The sequence below is a fragment of the Archocentrus centrarchus genome, chromosome 8 (assembly GCF_007364275.1).
Source record: "Archocentrus centrarchus isolate MPI-CPG fArcCen1 chromosome 8, fArcCen1, whole genome shotgun sequence".
NCBI classification, from domain to species: Eukaryota; Metazoa; Chordata; class Actinopteri; order Cichliformes; family Cichlidae; genus Archocentrus; species Archocentrus centrarchus.
In genome coordinates, this window is record NC_044353.1 from 18,532,486 (window position 1) to 18,553,543 (window position 21,058).

General features: G+C 40.5%; 2 protein-coding genes across 2 annotated transcripts in view; one reads left to right on the forward strand and one right to left on the reverse strand.

Annotated features, from left to right (window-relative positions):
- Positions 1–20: 20 nt before the first annotated feature.
- Positions 21–3,161, forward strand: noxo1a (NADPH oxidase organizer 1a). Its single transcript, XM_030735646.1, has 8 exons — positions 21–126; positions 233–313; positions 421–493; positions 592–775; positions 1,247–1,437; positions 1,525–1,647; positions 1,752–1,869; positions 2,444–3,161. Exons 1-8 carry the CDS (start codon positions 61–63, stop codon positions 3,159–3,161), a joined length of 1,554 nt encoding a protein of 517 aa, XP_030591506.1. The 5' UTR covers positions 21–60.
- An 893-nt stretch (positions 3,162–4,054) lies between these two features.
- The window catches only part of tbl3 (transducin beta like 3), a 19,267-nt gene continuing 2,263 nt past the window's right edge, over positions 4,055–21,058 (reverse strand). Inside the window, exons 7-23 of the mRNA XM_030736742.1 lie at positions 20,608–20,778; positions 20,453–20,528; positions 20,228–20,324; positions 19,891–20,108; positions 19,202–19,343; positions 18,626–18,684; positions 18,366–18,472; positions 18,067–18,199; positions 15,005–15,244; positions 14,750–14,820; positions 9,134–9,290; positions 8,510–8,568; positions 7,728–7,831; positions 6,833–6,904; positions 6,107–6,265; positions 5,299–5,392; positions 4,055–4,914 (exon numbers count right to left, since the gene is read on the reverse strand). Of these exons, the coding sequence (XP_030592602.1) occupies positions 4,545–4,914; positions 5,299–5,392; positions 6,107–6,265; positions 6,833–6,904; positions 7,728–7,831; positions 8,510–8,568; positions 9,134–9,290; positions 14,750–14,820; positions 15,005–15,244; positions 18,067–18,199; positions 18,366–18,472; positions 18,626–18,684; positions 19,202–19,343; positions 19,891–20,108; positions 20,228–20,324; positions 20,453–20,528; positions 20,608–20,778 (2,329 nt within the window). The 3' untranslated portion in view covers positions 4,055–4,544. The remainder of the gene's footprint in view (positions 4,915–5,298; positions 5,393–6,106; positions 6,266–6,832; positions 6,905–7,727; positions 7,832–8,509; positions 8,569–9,133; positions 9,291–14,749; positions 14,821–15,004; positions 15,245–18,066; positions 18,200–18,365; positions 18,473–18,625; positions 18,685–19,201; positions 19,344–19,890; positions 20,109–20,227; positions 20,325–20,452; positions 20,529–20,607; positions 20,779–21,058) is intronic.

Below are 21,058 nucleotides of genomic sequence, written 5' to 3' on the forward strand. Positions count from 1 at the left end.
ACCTGGGTGAGGGTCAACAGGTTTTGCTGCATCTCCCAAGCTCCCATCTGTCCTGTCATCATGGCGTCCAAGCGGTATCCCATCAACATCCATCTAGTTGGAGTATTGCACAAGGAAAAGAGCCAAGTAAACACAGACAGATGTTTTTTTTCCTTGCCTGATTTTTAAGACTGAGTATTAGAATTATTTAAATGTATGCCACAATATGATAGAAGCTACATTTCTTTTCCAGTTTTACAAGACCTCTGTGTTTTGGTCCGACGACAGTGATGGTGTGATTTACAGAAGTTTTCGGGAATTCAAGAAAATGCATGTGAGTATAAAGTATAAGTATAAAATACTCTTTTTTTCCAAGTTGCACAAATGCAAATTACTTTTGATTTTAATGAACACATTTATTGCTCAAATTATTTCTTAAAGAAGCAACTGAAGAAAGCATTCCCACCTGCAAACAAACTGAGGAACTCTGACAGAATCATCCCCAGATTTCGAGGTATGCTCAAGTTGTGTAGACTACACTCTTTATATGTGTCACGTGGTCCACCTACAGACTGATGGGACTGTTATTAAAAGCATCCTGTGTGATTTCAGATCGAAGGATTAAACAAAGACGTGGAAGGAAGACCCCGACCAAGTCCCTGATGCACCTGAAATTTTTGCAGAAATATTGTGATGCACTCCTGCGCTGTGACCAGCGAGTCTGTCAGTCTAAAGACCTCATCCAGTTCTTGAGCCCTAGAGACCAGGACCTACAGCCAGAGTTTGCCAAAAATGGGTATGGCTAAATATTCATTACACAACTCCTGCTTCTTCACATATAATGAGCTTTACAAGTGAGCAGGAGCATTTACAAACCTCCATCCCATTTGATTAAAATTCTAGGTTACATTAATAAAAGCTGTAAAAGTTATCTAATGACCTTGAGACTGATTTCCAAGCCTTTAGCCTATAGTTTGTATCATAACCATGTGCAAGAACTGAGAAATGTGAAATAAGTTAGTAAAGGCAGAGACTCAAAGAATGAAGAAAGTTATGCATTTACCCTGATCTAATCTGGAAAGTGGCAAGTTTGCAAAAATATGGCTCTACAGTAGAAATGCTAACTCAGCAGTTAAAGGTTCAGCCTTCGGACTCCACAAATAGGATCTATAATGCAAAATTAATGCACAAATCTGACATTAGACGTATACAGCTATGTTGCTCTGGGGTGAATGTACCTTCCAACTGTCCTGCATCTCTTCTTCAGCATCATGGTCATGCCCTCAGAAGATGAACGCAGAATCGAAGGAGTGGACGGAAACGGTGGTGATGTGACCCATCCGTTTATCACAGAGACATACAAATGCGTGGCCCCGTATGAGACCACCGACACCAAGAACAAACCTTTCAAAGTGGCTACGGGTGACAAACTTGATGTGGTCGTCAAAGACAAAGGAGGTTAGAGAACAAGTCTCAGTCAGTATTTGGTGAACACTTGTAATAACCCACATGTGAGCAGTATAATGCATTGTTTTGGTGATTTAGGATGGTGGCTTGTGGAGACTGAAGACAAGCGGATAGCCTGGTTTCCTGCACCCTATCTGCAGAGGATAGATGACGATGATAATAATGGAGATGAAGAGGAGATAGATGGGATTCCTGAAAAAGGTACACATAGCTACAGTTTTTGTTACACCCCTTCTTATGACATTAGTCAGTGGATATCAGCCGTACTGCATGGAATTATGTATATTTGTTTGTTTGATCTCCAGGAGCACTTTACACCGCAGTCAAGAGCTTCAAGGGCACCAAAATTGACGAGGTAACCGTAACCATCGATGCTGTGGTGGAGGTCCTGAAGAAGTCTGAAAATGGCTGGTGGCTTGTCAGGTATTTAACCATGTGACCTGGGTCAAGAATTTTACACGAGACTATTTTGTTATGGATTGTTTGAAACAATGAGGGCATTGTCGCAGACACCTCTGTGACTGGCAAAAAGACAACAAAAACCAGGATGGGTGACAGGAACATTAGGATGCAATGAAGAATAGCTGATAAAAGGCTCAGTGGGGATCGCTTCCCTGTCCGCTAATCAGCAGAGACAACACAAATCAGTCTAAATAAGATAAGATAAAACATCCATTTTTATACACACAAACAATTAATGATTTGTGTTTTTATGCTTGATTTAAACTCCTTTGGTAGTAACTTCCTCAAGTATTACAGCTCGACTTATTCAGGCTTCCTCTGAAAATGAGATTTAAATCTCTTCCTGGTTAAAAAAAAAAAAAGGTAACAGAGTATTGTACTATAGTATAATCTGAAAAGGATCAGCTTTAATTCTTTCATAACATCTGTTGTCATGGCTTAAAAAGACTAGAAACCACATAAGCAGTAAAAAAAATGCTGGATACGTTAAAGCAGTATTTCCAGTTTTGATCTCTTTATTTTTGTTATTTAACAGATCCACTGGAAAAGTGGGGTACATCCCTACAATGATACTGGAGCCCTACCGCTACCCTCACACATGTATGCCATCCCACCAAGATCAGGGCACCCCCCCTTCTCTCCTCGTTCCCTCCTCAAACCTGGAACAGCAGTCCAATCTCAGCCGCTCCCAAGGAAACCTGCTGCAACATTTCCCCATCAGGTCTTTGTCACCTCACCCAATCCAGACAGACAGTAAACAAAAGTCCAGGTCTCTTGGGGTTTTGCCTGAGCACCTTCCTGCACAGCCTTCTGCAAATAGTACCAGTGCTGCTACAAATGTTTCCTCTACACCCACCACTTCCTCTCACCCTCCTCTGCCCACGATCACAGTGGAGATGGATGGAGGTGTCAAACAACACAGCGGGAGTCTGGCAGGAGATAGCGATGACAGCTTTACGAGTGACAGCACCGACTTCAGCTTCAGCGATGACTTGAGCTTCTCGTCCCTCAACCTGAGCCCCAGTGCCAATGATGAACAGCTGCATCCCAGCCGTACGCCTCCCCCTGGGTCAAGCAACACCCTCAGCCCAACAGGCCCGAAAGGAAGACTAGTCTCTAGTGTCTCTGATCCTGCCCTCTACAATGCACCCACATTACCCAAGGTGCCACCCAGACCGAGGGCCCAGGAGATCCTCTCCCGGTGTACCTCTGTCACTCGCAAGAATGCAGCAAGAGGTAATCAGCTGAGATAATCAATTGCTGAAATTTCTCTTTAAAAAATAGCTGTATTATTTTTGAGGTTATAAGAGTAAAGCTAATGGTAAAATCTGACTTAAGAGATTTAAAAAGGTTTGTTTAGATAAGGGAATATGTTACATTATATAGCTATTTAATCATCAGTACTTTGATTACTTTAATTAATCAGACATTTAATGTGCATGATTTACATCTCCACTGTTCTATCTTCCATACTGGAAGCTTTTTGTTGTGCTTTATATGCATTTAGTCTGAGTAGATTCAATGAAGGATGGTTCAAGCTGTTCATTTAGACTCCAAGAAAAGTAAATGTCTGAATATCATTGTGTGGAAGCTGTTCAAATTCCTTTGTGGCCTATCCTGCTGTGTATACTGAACAGTGAATACACACTTCAGTATGTGACCTGGGTGCACTCACATTATTGAGTAGCAAAGAAATAAAAGCATTTTTGGAAACTCTGCTTGTTTTGGTATCTGTTTCACACCTAAACCTTGATTCAAAGCACCTGAAGTTAGAAGAACGATGGTGCAATTTAGTTTTGAATGTTATAAAATTAGAAGCTCAGAGGACAACCTTGCTAACTACATAAAGCTCCACCAAAACTAAATGACATTTTACAGCTGTTTTTCATGCTGCGTGTTCTTCAAGAACAGCAGCCCTTACCTAGATTCTGGTAGGAAACCAAAATACCAAAACCTCCAGCTCAGCCTAGAGACTTTCACTGGGACACCAGGAATCATTCACCACATTTTGTTTTAATCAGACAAACCAGTTATTTGTCAAAGCGCCCTGAGCGCGCTCTCACCTGGACGGAGATCCAGCCACTCAGCACCTGAAGCACTCACTCAGCACGCAACTGTGTGATGGGTTCAATTTTAATGACTCCTTCTTAGCTTTTATTTTAATATGCATCACTTATTCAAATGTGACTCCTTTTAAATCAAACATTTTTAATTTTATAAACATTTGCAGTCATAACTTCTAAAAAAAAACAAAACAAAAAAATCTCCATTGTTAAAAGAGGAAACTGCTGTCTGGATTGAAACTGTGTTCATACAGTCGAGCCAGTAGATCAGGACTTTGCAGCACTGCAGAACAAATGGCATGCACTGTGTGTGAAGATGGCCCCAGCTTCCTCCTTCCCTCTTCTTTTTACTTCCCTGCAGCCTTTTTTGTCATAAGAAACCAAGGTTGTTAAAAATCTGTACGGAACAGCAGATGCATTGGCACAAGACTCAAAGTCTTCAGCACTCTGCTGAAGTGGTCCTAACAAATGTTATCATTTCACATCCGAGCTGCCTCCATCCACCAATAAGCTGAGATAAGAGCCCCCCCCCCCCTTCAGAAGTGAGTCACCTCATGAACTTGGAGATTCTTGTCAGCTGGCAAAAGTCTGGCACTGTGGAGCCGAAGAAACCGGGAGACCTTTTGTCTTTTTAACTACTGTTTCATCCTCCAGGTCTTCCTCTCCTGAACTCTCCTCACTTTCAGATTGGTGTTTGCCATTAGTTTTGTGGCTCGCTCCGTTTTCTACACGCTCGTTGTCGGTGGAGGCTTTGTTGGTGGCGCTGACATCGTCAAGCTCCTCTTCACTTTCAACAGAGCAATCTGGGTCTTCGTCTTGCCCGCTGTCGTTGCCTTCGTCTCGTCTCTCGTCGCTGCCGCTCTCTCTTTTCTCCTTGTCGATCACAAAGAAAGGCTGGGCCTGTGCGAGAGGCGTTGTATCCATTTCTTCATCTTGGCCCATGCTGGACAGGATATAATAACATAAATTAGGCTGATAAACTAGAAATATTTTTAGGTAATAACCTCTAGTTAGATACAGAGTATGTTTCCAGGTATCTATGAGGCCTCATTCAGACAAGGAAGAACTGACTTTCAGTGGTGCTGATTAATAAGCATTCCATCTTTTATGAGTTCTGCATTCTAATGAGGTAAAAAGAAAAAAAAAACTGGGTAGAGAAAAAACTACTTAAATGTGATTTTGTGGCAAACTGTTCCTTTAATATAGTTGGTTTCCTTTGAAACCACAAAGAAGCAACACAATCCATATTTGGCACCAGGATTCATTCACGTTGTGTTTTAATCAGACAAACCGGTTATTTGTCAGAGCACCCTGAGCGCTCTCTCACCTGGACGGAGCTCCAGCCACTCTCATTTTCTGCCACATGTAGTTCAAGAACATGGATGCCTGCAGCAGACGGCCAATCCTCTGCATGTGTCTCTCTGTGGGAGAGAAAATAATAACAAATAAAAAATGATAAAGTTAGAGCTAGGCAAGGATGTGATAAGAAGTCTATTAATTAGCAACACTGATATTTTTACATTCATGTATGAAAAAAGATTATACTGTATATCATGTTTAACAAACATGATATACAGGCCAAAACATCTTCTGTTGTCTAGATAACTATCCACATACTACATGTTAGGTAACTATACACATCCTACAATCAAAACCCTGCAGTATTACTTAAGCCACAGTGAGTTCTATCCTCTTTACATTACTGTCTGCTGAACATTGTACACACCTACATACCAAAGAAAGCTACAAAGAAAGCTTCCTGCTCTGCAGATTTTTGTTATCATTCATTTTCTTTGTGGGTGACAAACTGCACGAACTGCTGTGAGAAATGTGCCAGAACTACTTCAAACCTGTCTGTTTCCATCACATCATTAGCACACAGGCCTTCTCCAGCTTAGTTCATACCAATCGTTTGGAACATGTTCAAGTTTTTTACTTTGGCAAGCTATGATGATGGTGTTGCTCTTGTAATCCTAATATTTTATTCTGTATATTAGGCACCTATTTGTAGGTTTCGAAGCCTGTCTAAAATTCAGATTAAAATTTTTGAATCAAAGTTTTACAGACAATTATTCTTCTCTTCCGCCTGAGACACTTTTTTGTCTCAGCTGGACAGAGACTCGCCCCCTGCTGACCTGTATATGGAATGAGGCCCTCCAGGTGCGTTCGGGCTCCCTGGTACTGCAGCAGCTCTTCAGGTGGCAGGTGTGTGAGCAGCACCTGGAGGACAGCCTGGGCATACAGACAGTTCCTGGCGTTGGTGTTCCACACCACACAAAAGCGCAGAAGTGACTCTGAGTGGATCCAAGGAAACAGAAGACAGGTTATTAAAGTTCTTCTGTGTTACGCTCTGAAATGACAGGTAATTTATACAGTACTGTTCGGCTGGTATTGTGTAACAAGAACACCGCCTTGCGGGGCAAAATATGCCCGTCACACTGTATTAACTCTGTTTGTTGTCACATGAAAAACATTAAAAGATTTAATTATGTGACCTTGACCTTTGACCTTGACCTCCAGGAGTTGATCTCTGCATAATGTCTTGATATGGAAAATAATCATGCAAGGTTCCATCAAAATCCTTCAAACCATTTCTTAGATATGAAATGGACATGAAAAAACGTAAAAAAATATTTAACCATAAGACCATGACCTTTGACCTTGACACCAGTGACCCCATATACAATCCCAATCTTGCTTTAGTCATAGCCCATCTACCCATAAAGTTTGGTAAGGGCAGGCCAAACAGTTATTGAATGGACATTTCAGTGGACACTGCCCGGACGCCCTCCACGGGTGATCACATAATACGCCCTCTTTTGACGGATGTATTAAAAGTCGTTCTCTTTTTAACATGCTACCTTTTTGATCCTGTCGAAGTTTCAGCACCGTCTTTTCCAACAGCTCGCAGCTATTCTCCCCTTCACGGATCGCTGGAAGCAACGCAGGACAACAAGTCAGAGCCAGCAGTCAGTTCATGTTAGGTTTGATACAAACTCTCCTCAGAGGCAGATTATTATTTATCCATCACAGACTATGCTTTATCACAGACATACAGGTGTGGGGACAGCTTGAACTTTGTCTCATTTATATATTCATTTATCCAACTAATATTCCAATAAATACTGGGGTGATGAAATTGTACTATAAACAGTGCTACCATACAATGACACTTAAAAACTCCCTCTGTGGAAGTCAGTCAGAAAAGGTGTGATTAATGAGCATTGCTATTACAAAAGGGAGAATTGTCTGAAAGAGAATCAGAGAAAGAGCTAAGGCTTATTGCATGTATATTTCTTTCTTTATAATTTGGAGAAATAAAAAACAAAACATTTCAGCTCTCCAATAAAGATTTGCTACTCTAACATGACTTTAAATTCTAATTTGCAGAAGAAATGCTTGCTTTAGCACAAATAAGCAGTTCAGCAGGTCCAAAATATGGAAACATTATAACTGTTGAGCTTGCAATTAACAAAATGTCACTGCACCTTTTACTTTTCACTGAACAAAAGGGAATGACAGCACAGAAACCAGGTGTTTGTTTTCATGCTCACAGAGCCATTCTTTGGAAGAGCTCCATGCTGTGCATGCATCAGTGCTTGGGTGACTCAACTTTTAATAATGTGCGGTCAAACAGAAAGAGAAGTGACAACATTCCAGATAACACAGCTGACAGGCTGAAGGACGGGCATGGATTTTGCACGTACACAGTTGATAACAGCTGGATACTAAAGATAGACTTGAATGATAAAGTACCTTTGATAACAGTGAGCACAGTGTGAGGCTGGTCCAGTGAGATGGCGAGACCCAAGGCCTTCAGATATTTCTTCTCATGGAGCAGATTGGACAACTCTTGCTGCCTTCACACACAACCAACACACTCAAAATTAGCTTGGATCCTTTTTCATTGTTAATGATTAATTTAAACAAAAACTGAGGCATGGAAACTTTTTTTTGGCTTCCAGTGAGGATTTGCAGTCAGGTGACCACTAACCATGTGACTTTAAGTTATCTGTCTTTTGGAAATTTGACAATCATGGTGACAATGTAGGATCAATGTTGGATCAATGTTGGATCAAGTGAGAAAGGCCCCATACACAGACTTAAGACACCGGTGTGTGACCATCTGGCAACCATCGGTCGCTAAGGAAAAATGTGTGTTTCCCAACCGGTTTGCAAAACTGTCCTTATGATTGCTTTGGTTGCCAGCATATTGCTGTTGCTGTAGTTTGAATGGAAGTGACAGACTTGTCATGAACAAGAGACTTGTTGGCCATCACTGAGCTGATACTTTTTTTTTTTTTTTTTTTACAAATTTTGAAAATTTGCTTTAAAAAAAAAAAAAAAAAAATTGTAGCCCTTTGACTAATGAATACTCATACAAGTTTCAAAAGAGTCAGCCTAGAAATAAGGGAGAAACAGGGATTAAAAGTAAACATCAATGTACGGTCTGAACAGGAGGACGGATGGTGCAGCATTGCCGCCTCTCTAATAGTAAATCCTACTTTTTGCTGTCAGAGCTGTTGCGTGCAACTTACTTGAGTATCTGATCCTCCTGCTTCGCCTGCTCTTCTGCCAGCTCCATTTCAGTCACATCCTAGATGTGCACAAAAGAGAACATTTTTGATCTACTGAACACAAAAGGGAAATTTTTTATGTTTTAAAACCATGTAAAAAGAGTAAATGATCAGCAAGAATAACCAGCTTACATAAGATGTGCACTAAATATCGCTGAATGGATACTTCAGCAGGTAAAATCCCTTCTGTGAGAACAACTCAGCTACCTAATTAATCACTTGGTGCAAATGGTCACAAAACAGGCAATGACTGCAGTCAAGTGACTGTCAAATATTGTCTGTAAATGACTTATTACTCAGCTGTTAAAAAACATCTTAATGTGTTATTGTGCAGAAAATTTCCAGTCATTGTCCACTTCAATCTTTATATACTAGAATGGCGTTTATCCAAAAAGCACTCGTGAACCAGTTTCAACTTCCAAAAACATTAGAGAGAGAAAAGCAACACTAATGAAAGACAAGTCAAATTCTTTGTTTTGTTGATCCATATTTTTGTTTAGCTGTGTAGAAGATTGACTGGTAACTGATAGTCTTCTCTCCGCATTTCCAACTCCAACTGGATGCCCTCAGTCAAATCCTACTTACCACCCACACTGTGATGTTAGAGTCTGCTGAGCCAGTCACCATCTTGTCATCTCTGCGACTGGCGTGGAGTCCCCACACTTTGTCCTGGTGGGCATCCAGGGTTTTCACACACTCATTGGTCTTAATGGTCCACAGCTTCACTAAACCATCGGAGCCACTATAGGAAACAATCAGAATTTATTATTTTTTGGAACCAGACACAGCATGAACAAGAACACCGCTGAGCGGGCGCCAACGTGCGGCTGTATGCACCTATGGTGTGAATTTGAAGATCCTGGGTGAGATCATTCTGGAGTTATTGCTTTCACAGGATTTTCAGAAAACCTGACCTCTGACCTTTAGCCTGAGGTCAAGGTCACCAAGATTCGAACCCGTCCGAGATTTTTTAAAGAACAAGAACACTAACGTTGAGTGATTTTGACCTACATTAAAGTAGTGTTACAAAACTCACCTTAGTGTTCTAGAGTTTAAAAAACAAAACAAAAACAACAGAAGTGACAGAGAGAGGTGGCTCTGACTATGAAACCACTGGCTCGCTGGCCAATGATCCCAAAAGAGTGACTGAGCCCATAAACTCATTAAGAAAATGTCTACAGTGGTCACGACACATAGCCACTGTCCTATAGACTTCCATAGGACTGGACGTTTTTTGCAACCACATTTATTGTCATCTAGTACCATCAAATAGGATGCAGGTTAAAGGCACTTCAGCACCTGCTGCATTTTATTGACCTGGAAGCTATGTCCATGTTTTATATTCTATGGTGGCAACAGAGAGACTTTTATTTAAACACAACAGGGGACACACAGGTGAAAAAGCAGAACCAGGTACAGCTACTGCAATACTGCTAAGTCTGAACACACAAGGGTATATCCTAAATCCATCCTACATACTAGTTCTAAACTGGCTGGAGTGCATCTTGTGAAGAATTTCAATAGAGATAAAATGAAGATTTCAAATCAGGTCCTGCATCAGGTCTTTGCTGGATATTTTCTTATTTCTTATGGACCGATACTGTTCATCTGCTGTAAATAGTTTTTAGGCTGTCACTTCTTTTTTGTCCACCCCTTGTCCAATATCTTCAGTTTTTTTAAGAACGTATCGCATACCGCGCACATGCCAAGTTTTCAGCTAATAGCTCTTTAGAAATCAAGTTGTTGGTGCAAGAGTAATTTTTTATGCCTGTCAACGTGTTATCATTGGTATTTTAGGAGATTAAACTAAAAAAAATAAATTAAACAAATCATGTGTTTTTGTGACAGGCCTAAAGAGCCAAAAACCAATTTTAAATTGTATAAGTTATATGTGTAGACCTAACTCAAGAGTTCATGCTTGAATGATTCAAAGGTCAGTGTTAAGAGACTTAACCCTCTGAACTTGTTCGTTTTTACTACCCTTTCAGCTTGTTCGTGGCCAAAAATTGCCACTAACAAACAGAGGGCATAATTTTTTCCTTTTTTCTTGTTTTTTGATTTTTTTTTTGCATAACGTTCTTAACTAACATCAGTTCTTCACGTAAATGTAAAATGTTCATTCCTTTTTTATTTATTAACCCTTCAAATGCCAGCTTGTTTGAACAATGCACTTGTTGGCAAATTACCTCAAAACTGAGTACTTCATATATTCGCAGTGCTATGGGATTCTCTTGTATTATCAAAAGTACAGCCTGAGATATGTAACTGATTAATAAGAACACTGATTATTATGCATTAATATTTTTTTGCAGGGAAGGCAAAATTGAAGAAACTCCCTTTCAGCTTGTTCGTGGCCAAAAATTGCCACCTCATGTTTATATTCAAAAAATGTTCTAAAATTAACATTTTTTAACCAATTTTCACACTTTCACAACTTGATTTTTTAAATTAGCATCGGTCCTTGTCATTAGAACCAAAATTTGATTCAAACTCTATATTTTAACCTTTTAAATCCCAGTTATATCATGTAGTCCTAATAATTTATAAAATGAGAAAATTATAAATTTACATTTTTTTACCAAATAACACATGCAACCTGATTTATTTTTTTAACCTTCATTGCAGCTAAATGCATGTCAATTATCAGCAGTATCATTGATTTTTATGAATCATTACTTTTTGTGCAGTGATGAAAAAACCTAAAAACTCCCTCTCAGCTTGTTCGTGGCCAAAAATGGCCACCTCATGTTTATATTCAAAAAATGTTCTAAAATTAACATTTTTTAACCAATTTTCACACTTTCACAACTTGATTTTTTAAATTAGCATCAGTCCTTGTCATTAGAACCAAAATTTGATTCAAACTCTATATTTTAACCTTTTAAATCCCAGTTATATCATGTAGTCCTAATAATTTATAAAATGAGAAAATTATAAATTTACATTTTTTTACCAAATAACACATGCAACCTGATTTATCTTTTTAACCTTCATTGCAGCTAAATGCATGTCAATTATCAGCAGTATCATTGATTTTTATGAATCATTACTTTTTGTGCAGTGATGAAAAAAACCTAAAAACTCCCTTTCAGCTTGTTCGTGGCCAAAAATGGCCACCTCCTTTTTGTGCTCTAAAATGCTCTAAAATAAATATTTTTTAACTGATTTTCTCACTTTCAAAACTTGAATTTTAAAATTTGCATCAGTCCTTGTCATTAAAACTAAAATTTCATTCAAACGCAGAATTTTAACCCTTTAAATCCCAGTTATATCATATAACTGCTATAGGCTTCCTCTATTCCCCGTCGCTGACCGCTGGTTGCCTGGGGTTTGTGCACAAAAGAAGCACATTCTTCCCTCGCTTGGGCATGTAGGATACTGCCATGTTAGTTTTGTGAAAAGAAAGACAGATGACAGAATCTTGTGCTGTCACAGTTGGAGGAGGTGGGGAGGTAGCTCTGGTTTGTTTCTCCTTGATTGTACCAACCAGAGCCAGTTGTCTTCTGAGGAGTTCCAAGAAAAATGAAGTAAAGATGTTTTCACATGTGACAGTGTGTCCTTGTAGCTCCTGTCAGTTGGAATGTGACCCTCAATCCATGGTTAACTTCCCAAATCAGAATTCCAATGTAGGCTCTCATCTCCACTTCATCCACATCCTTCCAAACCTCACACCTCCTCCTCCCATGCAGGTTTGTGTGGGTGCACAGAAGATGAATGATCTCTTCTGTGACAAACAGGTCAAAGGCAGACTTCAAGTTGCTGATGTGGGCAATTGCATACAGGGTGGGCCCTGGGGTGAGACCAGCAGATACTGGATTGTAATGCAGGGTCTCTTCAGCAGTGGGAAACCACATAAGTTTCCAATCATGAGACATCCACTGATCCAACTGCTGTGTCTGTATTGTCCTCACACCCTAAAGAAGTAGAATCAGGCACTGGCTGGTACTCTTCATCATCAGTGCTGATGCTGTCAACCTCTGAGGAAGGTGTGCCCTCATCTTCAGGAGTTGATGTGTCTTCAAGTACAGAGGATTTCTCCCCATCTTCGCTCTTTGAGCACATTACATAGTCAAGTGCTTGAAGCAGTGAATATGACCTTCTTGCTGGAGAAAATACGATCTTGAAGCTGCTAAGTTTACTTCTGGCAGCAGTCTTTGCTGCACCTGCACAAACTCCGGGACAGATTTACAAACAGTGCCAGAGGTTGTTGTTGTTTACCCTGCAGCTGCAACTTTGAACTCTGCAAGATGGCCAGTGAATTTTTTTTAAACTTTTTTTAGAGGTTAGATATTTGGGTGTGGTATTTTTTTTAATGAAAAGAACAAAGCTACAAGTGCTTTGAACATGTGCATCAAAGCCAAGTTTACCTGGGAAACTCAAAGCTGAATAGCTGGTAACTTGGAGGTCATAATTTATTTCAGTCTGTCTTTCAAATACATATTTCTGCTAGAATGTCACATAAAGGAATAATTATTTTCATGCACACACACAAAAAATTATGTGACATCACTCCTATGTCAAAATTGTGTGATTTATTTGCTCCACTGGAGTGTAGTAAGCCATCATACGCCCCATTGGAAACTAAGAATATTACATAAAATTGCCTGCTCAGCAAAAAATTAATAAATTATCTAATCTGGTAGAAACTGTTAAAAATTACAAATTCCATGTCTTGAGTTTAGAATGAAACCAGTTGTGCCCAAAATGCATGCTTTTATGTTGCATATAACAAGAGATTTAAAAATGTAGTTTTAATGGGTTTTAATGGGCCAAAAGTTGCCACGATAGAGCCAAGAGGAACAATTTGATGTACACACTACATTATTGACATATTTCAGTAGCTGAAGTGGAAAATTAAAAAATCAGAATGAAATCTAGACCCTTGTGAAATTTTATTCCATATGCATTAACACAGTTAAAATGGTTAAAAAAAAGAGAGTGAAGTGGCAGCAAATGGCCAGCATAGAGCTCAGAGGGTTAAGAAACAACAACAAAAAGAATCCTCTGAAAATAGTCAGATACAAGGACTGAAGTAAAAATGAGAGAAAAAGCATCCAACATTCAAAGAAAAACTTTGAAAGACCTTCAGAAAGCCTGGAGAACTTGAAATAAAATGACAAGAAAGTCTGGCTCCTTGGAAGCAAAATATTAAGAAAACGAAGGGTGGCTCAAGACTTTTTCATAGTACCTTATAATGATTTCTTGTATTTTTTGCAAATAGCGATGAAGAATAAAGATACAGTTAATGGTTAAATTCTGTGAAAGATATTTTCCACTAACAGATACAGATAAGCCTCTTGCCCTTTCAGCTTTGTTTTTACATTTCAGTTTTTGTTTCACTTTCTTCAGTCCTATCAGTCAAAAAAGCATGACAATCAGTGTCAGTCGCATACCTGAGATGAGATGAGCAAGAAACCCTTTGGTTACTGATGTAACCCCGGTTCTCTGAAAACTGAGTGACGTATCTCATTATGGCATGACCAATCACGGAAGCTCCACTACCACCACATCTGTCCTAGACAGACTGATCCCGTCAAGGACACAGGGTTTCCCAACCCCCTTATAATAGCCCCTGACCCCACACCAGGCATTCTCACTTTCGTCCCCGTGAAGATCATAAAGCTCCTCACCTCAGGACTATCCACTTATCTGATCATCTACACAGCTGTCAAGGTAGTCCTTGAACGTGGTTATAGGAATAATGTTTTATTACGCTGTAGTTATATTTTTGTCTTCTAGCGGTTGTGGCATTATTGCATATCCACGTGTTTTGAACAAGCACTTCAAGTAGCATGTGATTTCTGTAGCTATTGTTGCCAAAGCCATTAGTGCCATTAGTGTTATGGCTACCACTGAATCCTCTCAGGGGAACGCTGGTGGCGGCAGGGTTAAGGATGTTGCGTCCCGCCCTTGCCCAGCCGCTTGTGGGTTGACTATCTTGGGGAAAGACCCCCATCCCCTCTGCATTGCCTGTATGGGTGTCAAGCACGCACAGGTATCGCTGGCAGACCCTGACTTCTGCGTTGCACTGCCACGCAATGCCGGTCAGAATCCGGCATTTTCGAGTATCAGCGGCCTCAGCTCAGCTTGTCCAACACAAAGTACAATAGACAGTTTGGTACCTGACTGTGGGTTGTGCATTCAAATGTATCTGCAGAGCAGGCATGCTTTGGTTTTATGTTTTGGGTTTGGTGTGTTTACCTGGTCAGCAGCTGGGTCCCTCGGCTCACAAAGATGATCTTAAGAACTGATGCGTCATGGCCCTCAAACGTCTTAAAAAAATTAAGAAAGATAAAGGAAAAAAAAAAAACTGAACCAACACCACCAGGTTTTACAAGTTAGAACTCACTGATGTCTTAACAGAATTACGCACATACAACACCAGAGAAAATCACCTGCAAACTGACTTATGAGACTGCTGTGATTCTGACACACGCACAGTAAACTGCATCCTACCTTGAGGCAGCTGAAATCTTGCAGGCTCCACAGCTTGGCTGTGCCATCTGCAGAGGAGGTGGCCAGCACTTGGTCCACAGGAGAGAAACAAACGGCCCAGACGCCACGACGGTGGCCCCGAAACACCCCCAGCAGGCCCACGGTCCCCTCCCCCATCAAGGACCACAGCTTGGCCGTACGGTCCTGGGAGCCTGAAGCCAGCAGCTTGTCATTGGGTGCTACGGCAACACTGTTTACATCCTGGAGGAATGGCAAAGAAGGCAAATGAGTAAACGAGCACAATTTTTCACAAAACTGATGAGCTTTTTTTAAAATGATGGTTTTAATGAATAAATTCCTTAAAAAAAAAAAACACACTTCTGTGAAAACTGAATTGGGAGAAAGATGTACTAAGGTGATGGAAAGGTCACATGAAACAGATTATCTTAATTCCTGTTGCCACACCACCTGCAGTATCACCACCCTCTTTAGTAACTGATATCTTACTGTGCTTAAATCTGGTAACTCAAAGGAAATGCCCAGGAACGAGGCGTAGTAGACCACCAATTGTCAATCGTTGTGTTGTGCTTCTATTGAGATGAGGACAGGTGTAGCAGGAAATAATGTTACTTTCCAGAATCTCACTGGTAATCAGATCTAATAGTGAGATTTTGTGCACTTCCTTATGAGAACAGTTAACTTAGAAATCTTTACAAACCTGGAGACTGACTCACCAGTCTGTGGCTGATTACACACAGCCACTGACCAAACAATATCCCACACAATGAGTGTATCAAGTAATTACCCCCCCCACCCCACCCCACCCCCACACACACACATAGACAGACAACTCAAAAACATAATATATAACAACATAAAAACTTTACCTGTATGTGATCAGACAACAATGATTCGTTTTTTTCTGCCGAGAGGCAAAAATAATACATTTTCTTCAGATTACGGATGTGAGAAATTCTAAAAAACTGTAAATTACACTTGAACTTTCCTCAACTTAAGATTTGCAAGGAGTGAACAGAACATCTGACTTTTTGTTCTATCACCTCAAACAGATACATGAACATAACATTACACAAATAAATAAATAAATAAACACAGGAAATTGCTAAGACTACCGAAACTGGGTTAAGAACTGTCCAACGCATTATTCAAACCTGGAAGGATAGTTGTGAACCATCATTTCTGAGGAAGACGTGATTGAAAAAACAAATAACTAACTTGGTTTAACAATAACTTCTTACTCACTCTTCTTTTTGGTTGCTTCAGCTCATTGAGGTTTGCAAGTATTTGTTGAGGCACAGCTCTTTTAAAGTCCCCCCCATAGCATTTCAATTGTGTCTGGACTTTGACCCATTGCAACACCTTGACTCTTTTCTTTTTCAGCTATTCTGTTTGTAGATTTGCTGTTGTGCTTGGGATCATTGACCTGTTGAACTGGCACAATTTCAGCCAAGCTTCAGGTGTTGGACAGACGGCCTCACATTTGTCTCTAGAATACTTTGGTATACAGAGGAGTTCATGGATGACTCAATTACTGCAAGGTGCCCAGGTCCTTTGGCTGCAAAACAAACCCAAATCCCCACCCCTCCACCACCGTGCTTGACAGCTGATATGAGGTGTTTGTGCTGATATGCTGAGTTTGGTTTTTAGCAAATGTGGCGCTGTATATTATGACCAATCGTCTCCACTTTGGAAATTGTTCCAGAAGTCCTTCAGTTTGTTCAGATGCAACTTTGCAAACCTAAGCTGTGCTGTGATGTTTTGCTTTTCTAGAGAGAACAGAGAAGAGGGTTTTCTCCTGGCAACACTTTCAAACAGGACACACTTGTTCAATCTTTTCTAAATGTGCTGTTATCAACTTTAACCGTTAGCATGCTAACTGAGGTCTGTAGAGTAGATGTAGCTCTCGCGGTTTTGTTGCAGATGGTCACACTTGCTGATGATCAGGTTTATAAACTGCATTTGATTAGCAGCTTCTGACTACTACTTACCCTCTTAATTGCAATGGAACCAGTAAGGGCATGCCTACTTTTTCACAGGACTACACAGAGTCCCGGGGAAACATTGAAGGCCAAATATCTGTTTAGCCTTAAGAAAAAGAACAACAAAAAAAAAATTGAAAAAGAAGCATAAAGAAACACTTATTGGAAAAAAGCTCCAATTTGATGGAAGCATGAAAATTGGATTCTGAGGGAGTTGAAACTTGTCAGTCCAGATGTACACTGTTCCAGTGTGATGGTCACATCAGGGCATGAAGACAGGCAGATGAAGTTTTGCACCCATCATAATGGTTTAACTTTGTGGTGACATATTTACCCATTATTGTAATATGGACAGATGGACACACTTTACTAATTTTTTTCTTGGCTTACTGCAACCATAATGTGAATCCACTGGTGGAATAAGCCACAGACACTGATGGTGTCAACACTCTGGGTTGAAGAAGAAAAAGGGGTCCGCACACCAGCAAAGCTCCTGAATAATATTTAATATAGACAATCCTTTAAAGACCTTTTGTGCCCTCTTGGCATCCAGCCTTTACTTTTTTGGATTGTGCGTGTCCTTCTAGTTGTTTTTCAGCCCTCTGGGTTGAGTGATAATGTTGTGTGACTTTGGACATGCGTAGCTGAATTCTACTTTCCAGAGAGTCTGATTTATAAACCTTATTTTGGGAAGTCAGCAAACCCTTGAAGCATTTTTTTTTTAAAATGAGGTTTGACTGGTGAATCTATACATGCAGCTTTTTGGCCAACTGACCACTGATTATGGTGCTCTCTATTTATTTATTTAGACAGGGGCATCAAAAGAACTGCCCAGTTCCCAATATGGCTGCTGAATGGTGACCTTGAACCTACCCTGGACATTCTGGACAAAAACAACTATCATAACAAACACAAAATGGTAAGTAATTGTAGTCCACTTAAGCTTTGATTCATTATTTGCACTATACAAGCCGTCACATAAGATTTATCTGTTTGTAACTGAATCTTTCTCTTTCATAAATTATCAGCTACAGGATGTTTTTTCTTTTTCTTGGACCGTGGCTAAAACTTCTTGCCTTGTACCTTATCATGTGCTTTCTCTGTGGTGCGGGTGGTCAGCTGATGAATGCCTCCTGCTGCAGAGAAATCTGCTGGTAGATCCCACACCTTCACGGTGCAGTCCTGACTGCCAGTCACAACGAAAGACGCTTTCATCCTGGACACAAGCACAAAGATAAGAAAGGATTACTGTCATGCAGATTCACATATAATCAAGAACCATTTTTCTACTTTTTTGAAACAGCCACCTCTTCATTTTGTTTTTTAATCTGTGCTGACACATGGGATAAGAAAACCAACATGGCTGGCAGGTGCAGCGTTACCTGGAGCAGGCGATGGAGCCCACAGCGTTGGTGTGGCCGGAGCCCTGGGCCACGCATTGCACCTGACCACTGTCACTGTCCATCTGCCACACACGCACTGACCTGTCCTAAAGACACAATATACAAATGTTACTGTCTGTTTAAAGCAGGGTTAGTAGTTGTTCTATTGTAGTTTCTTTTGGCCATATACAATAAGATGTAATAAATGGCAAATAATTATTGTTTATTTCTGTTTGCATTCCTTGAAGCAGTTACCTTACCTTTGCACAGCTTGCAAACAGAGAGCCTTTTCTGAACACGTCCAATGTGAGGACAGTATCTGAGGAAGATAAAGATCATAAATATCAACCACCCTAACAAGCTGAGACAGATGGTGTCACATCTGAATTCTTTGGATTCTGGCTCCACAAAACACAGCTTTTATTTCCACCGTCCCAACCTTGGTTTAACATGACCGTACTTTTTATTTTTGCTTCCTTTTTATTATTACATTCCTCTTTCATTTAATGTATTTTGTGCCGTACTGCATGAAGCACATTGTAAGTTTGCTGAAGTTACAAATAAGTATCGTTACGTTTTAAAAATAAAATCAATCCATCTAGTTGGTATAGCGCTTCTCCAATTCAGGGTGAGGGGGGGTGCTGGAATTTCATGCCAGGTGATGGCCTGTCAAAAGCTCAACACAGAAACAGACAAACTCCACACTGACACATTCACAACTACATAAAATAAAATTAAGAAAAAAATGCTGACAAAAAATTCTCAATATTTATGGCACACTGCTATGTGTTTCATGTGTACGCATAAACACACACTGCCCTCTGCTGGCGACTGACCTGTGTGTCCGTAGAGAATCTGGCAGCTGTTGGTGAGCAGCTCAAAAACCTTCAGCTGGCAGCTGTTGGTGGCCACCACAATGTGACTGTCACCTTTCCCCAGGAACTTCACGTCCAGCACCTCATCGCTGTAGCCCACAAACTGAAGCAGGCAGATGAATAAAGCAACAGAGGAGAGAGTAAATTATTAATTCTAAAACACAGGCATACAACTCCATCAGCGTCTATTTAGAACAGCCTGGAAGCAGGTAGAGAGAATGAAAAGAGCAAAATGTTTAATCTCTTTAAAGAAAAAGGCGATACTAAACAACTGATAACCCAAGAACTTAACAAAAGAAAAAAAAAAACATCGACAAAAACGCATTGAGCCTGGTTCATTTTTAGCAGGTTTCTTCCTGCTAAAAGTGAGTTATTCCTTCCCACTGTTGCCCGGCGCACTTCAATACCTTGAAGTGAATGTTTTGAATTGGCACAGTATAAATCATACTAAACTGAAAAAACAATAAAAACTGCATAACAAATGTTAATAACTGAAAACATGAATTTCCCTCTGGGATCAATAAACTTCTTCTTCTTATAAATTTGGATTTCTTTTTAATGCCTATGAAAGATCATTTGAACAAACATACTAACAGGTGTTTGAAGCTGTAATTTGATGTCATGCACTATGATGTGACCCCAGTACCCACCTGCTGCTGTGTGGTGAGAGCAGGCAGCTGGTATAGCAGTATGTTGTGCTCTGCAGTGACCGTGGCCAGTCTGGAGGAGGCAGGCAGGTGGAAGAGGTATGTCAGACTGCGGGGATTGTCGCTCTCTTCCTCCCCCTCAGAGACAGAGGTGAGGGTGGAGGGAAGGGTCTGTGTGTAGACACACCGTGCTGTGCTGGCCTCCCAAACCCTTAACACACCTAGAAAAAGGAAAGGAGAACAGATGAGTGACAGAGACATTTATATTTAAAGCTGCTCACAAAATCAAACACAGCAAAGCACCACAGATTAGATGTTTGAGGAGATTTAGGAGCTGAACCTTTGCTGCCAGCTGTGATGAAATGCAAGGCCTTGCTCTTTACTCCAATCTCAGTTAAGTCTGTATTCCCAGGAAGAAGTACAACACCCTCCACAGCCTGTAAGATCACAGAGACACATACAAAAAGCTGCGGTTTTTCTCTGTATTTCAGTTAACATTTGGGGATAGGGAATTCACAAAGGATAAATACCTTCCATTATACACACAATGTATTCACAAGTTCACCTCATAGACTGGAACAGTTCTCTTGGCTTTGTGAGTTTTCAGGTCCCAAACTGTGCAGATCTTGTCTCTGCCAGAACTACAAGAGCGCAGGACTTTAACACGCAGCAAAACACATACATGAAGGAGTTTGAGTTTGATATAAAATATCACAGTACCTGACCATGGTGTTACCATCGGGACTGAAGCTAAGAGATGTCACAGCACTGTAGTGGCTCTGCAGCACGCACACACACTGGCTGGTACGCAGGTCCCATATCCGAATGCCACAGTCCAGAGAGGAAGAGAAAAGCTGCAGCAGGTCGATGTTTGGGTGGAACTGGACCAAACTGAACAAAGACACACAAAAAAAAGCTACCTTTGTTTCTTGTTATAAAATCTGTAGTTTCGTGTGTGATGTTGTCCTGGTCAGGATTAAGTTCCTGCCCAAGTGAAGGACTTAAAGTATCTCGGGGTCTTGTTCACGAGTGAGGGAAGAATGAAGCGGGATACTGACAGATGGATTGGCACAATGTCAGCAGTGATGCAGACGCGGTACTGGTCTGTTGTGGTGACAAGAGAGCTGAGCATGAAAGTGAAAGCTATCGATTTACCGGACAATCTACACTC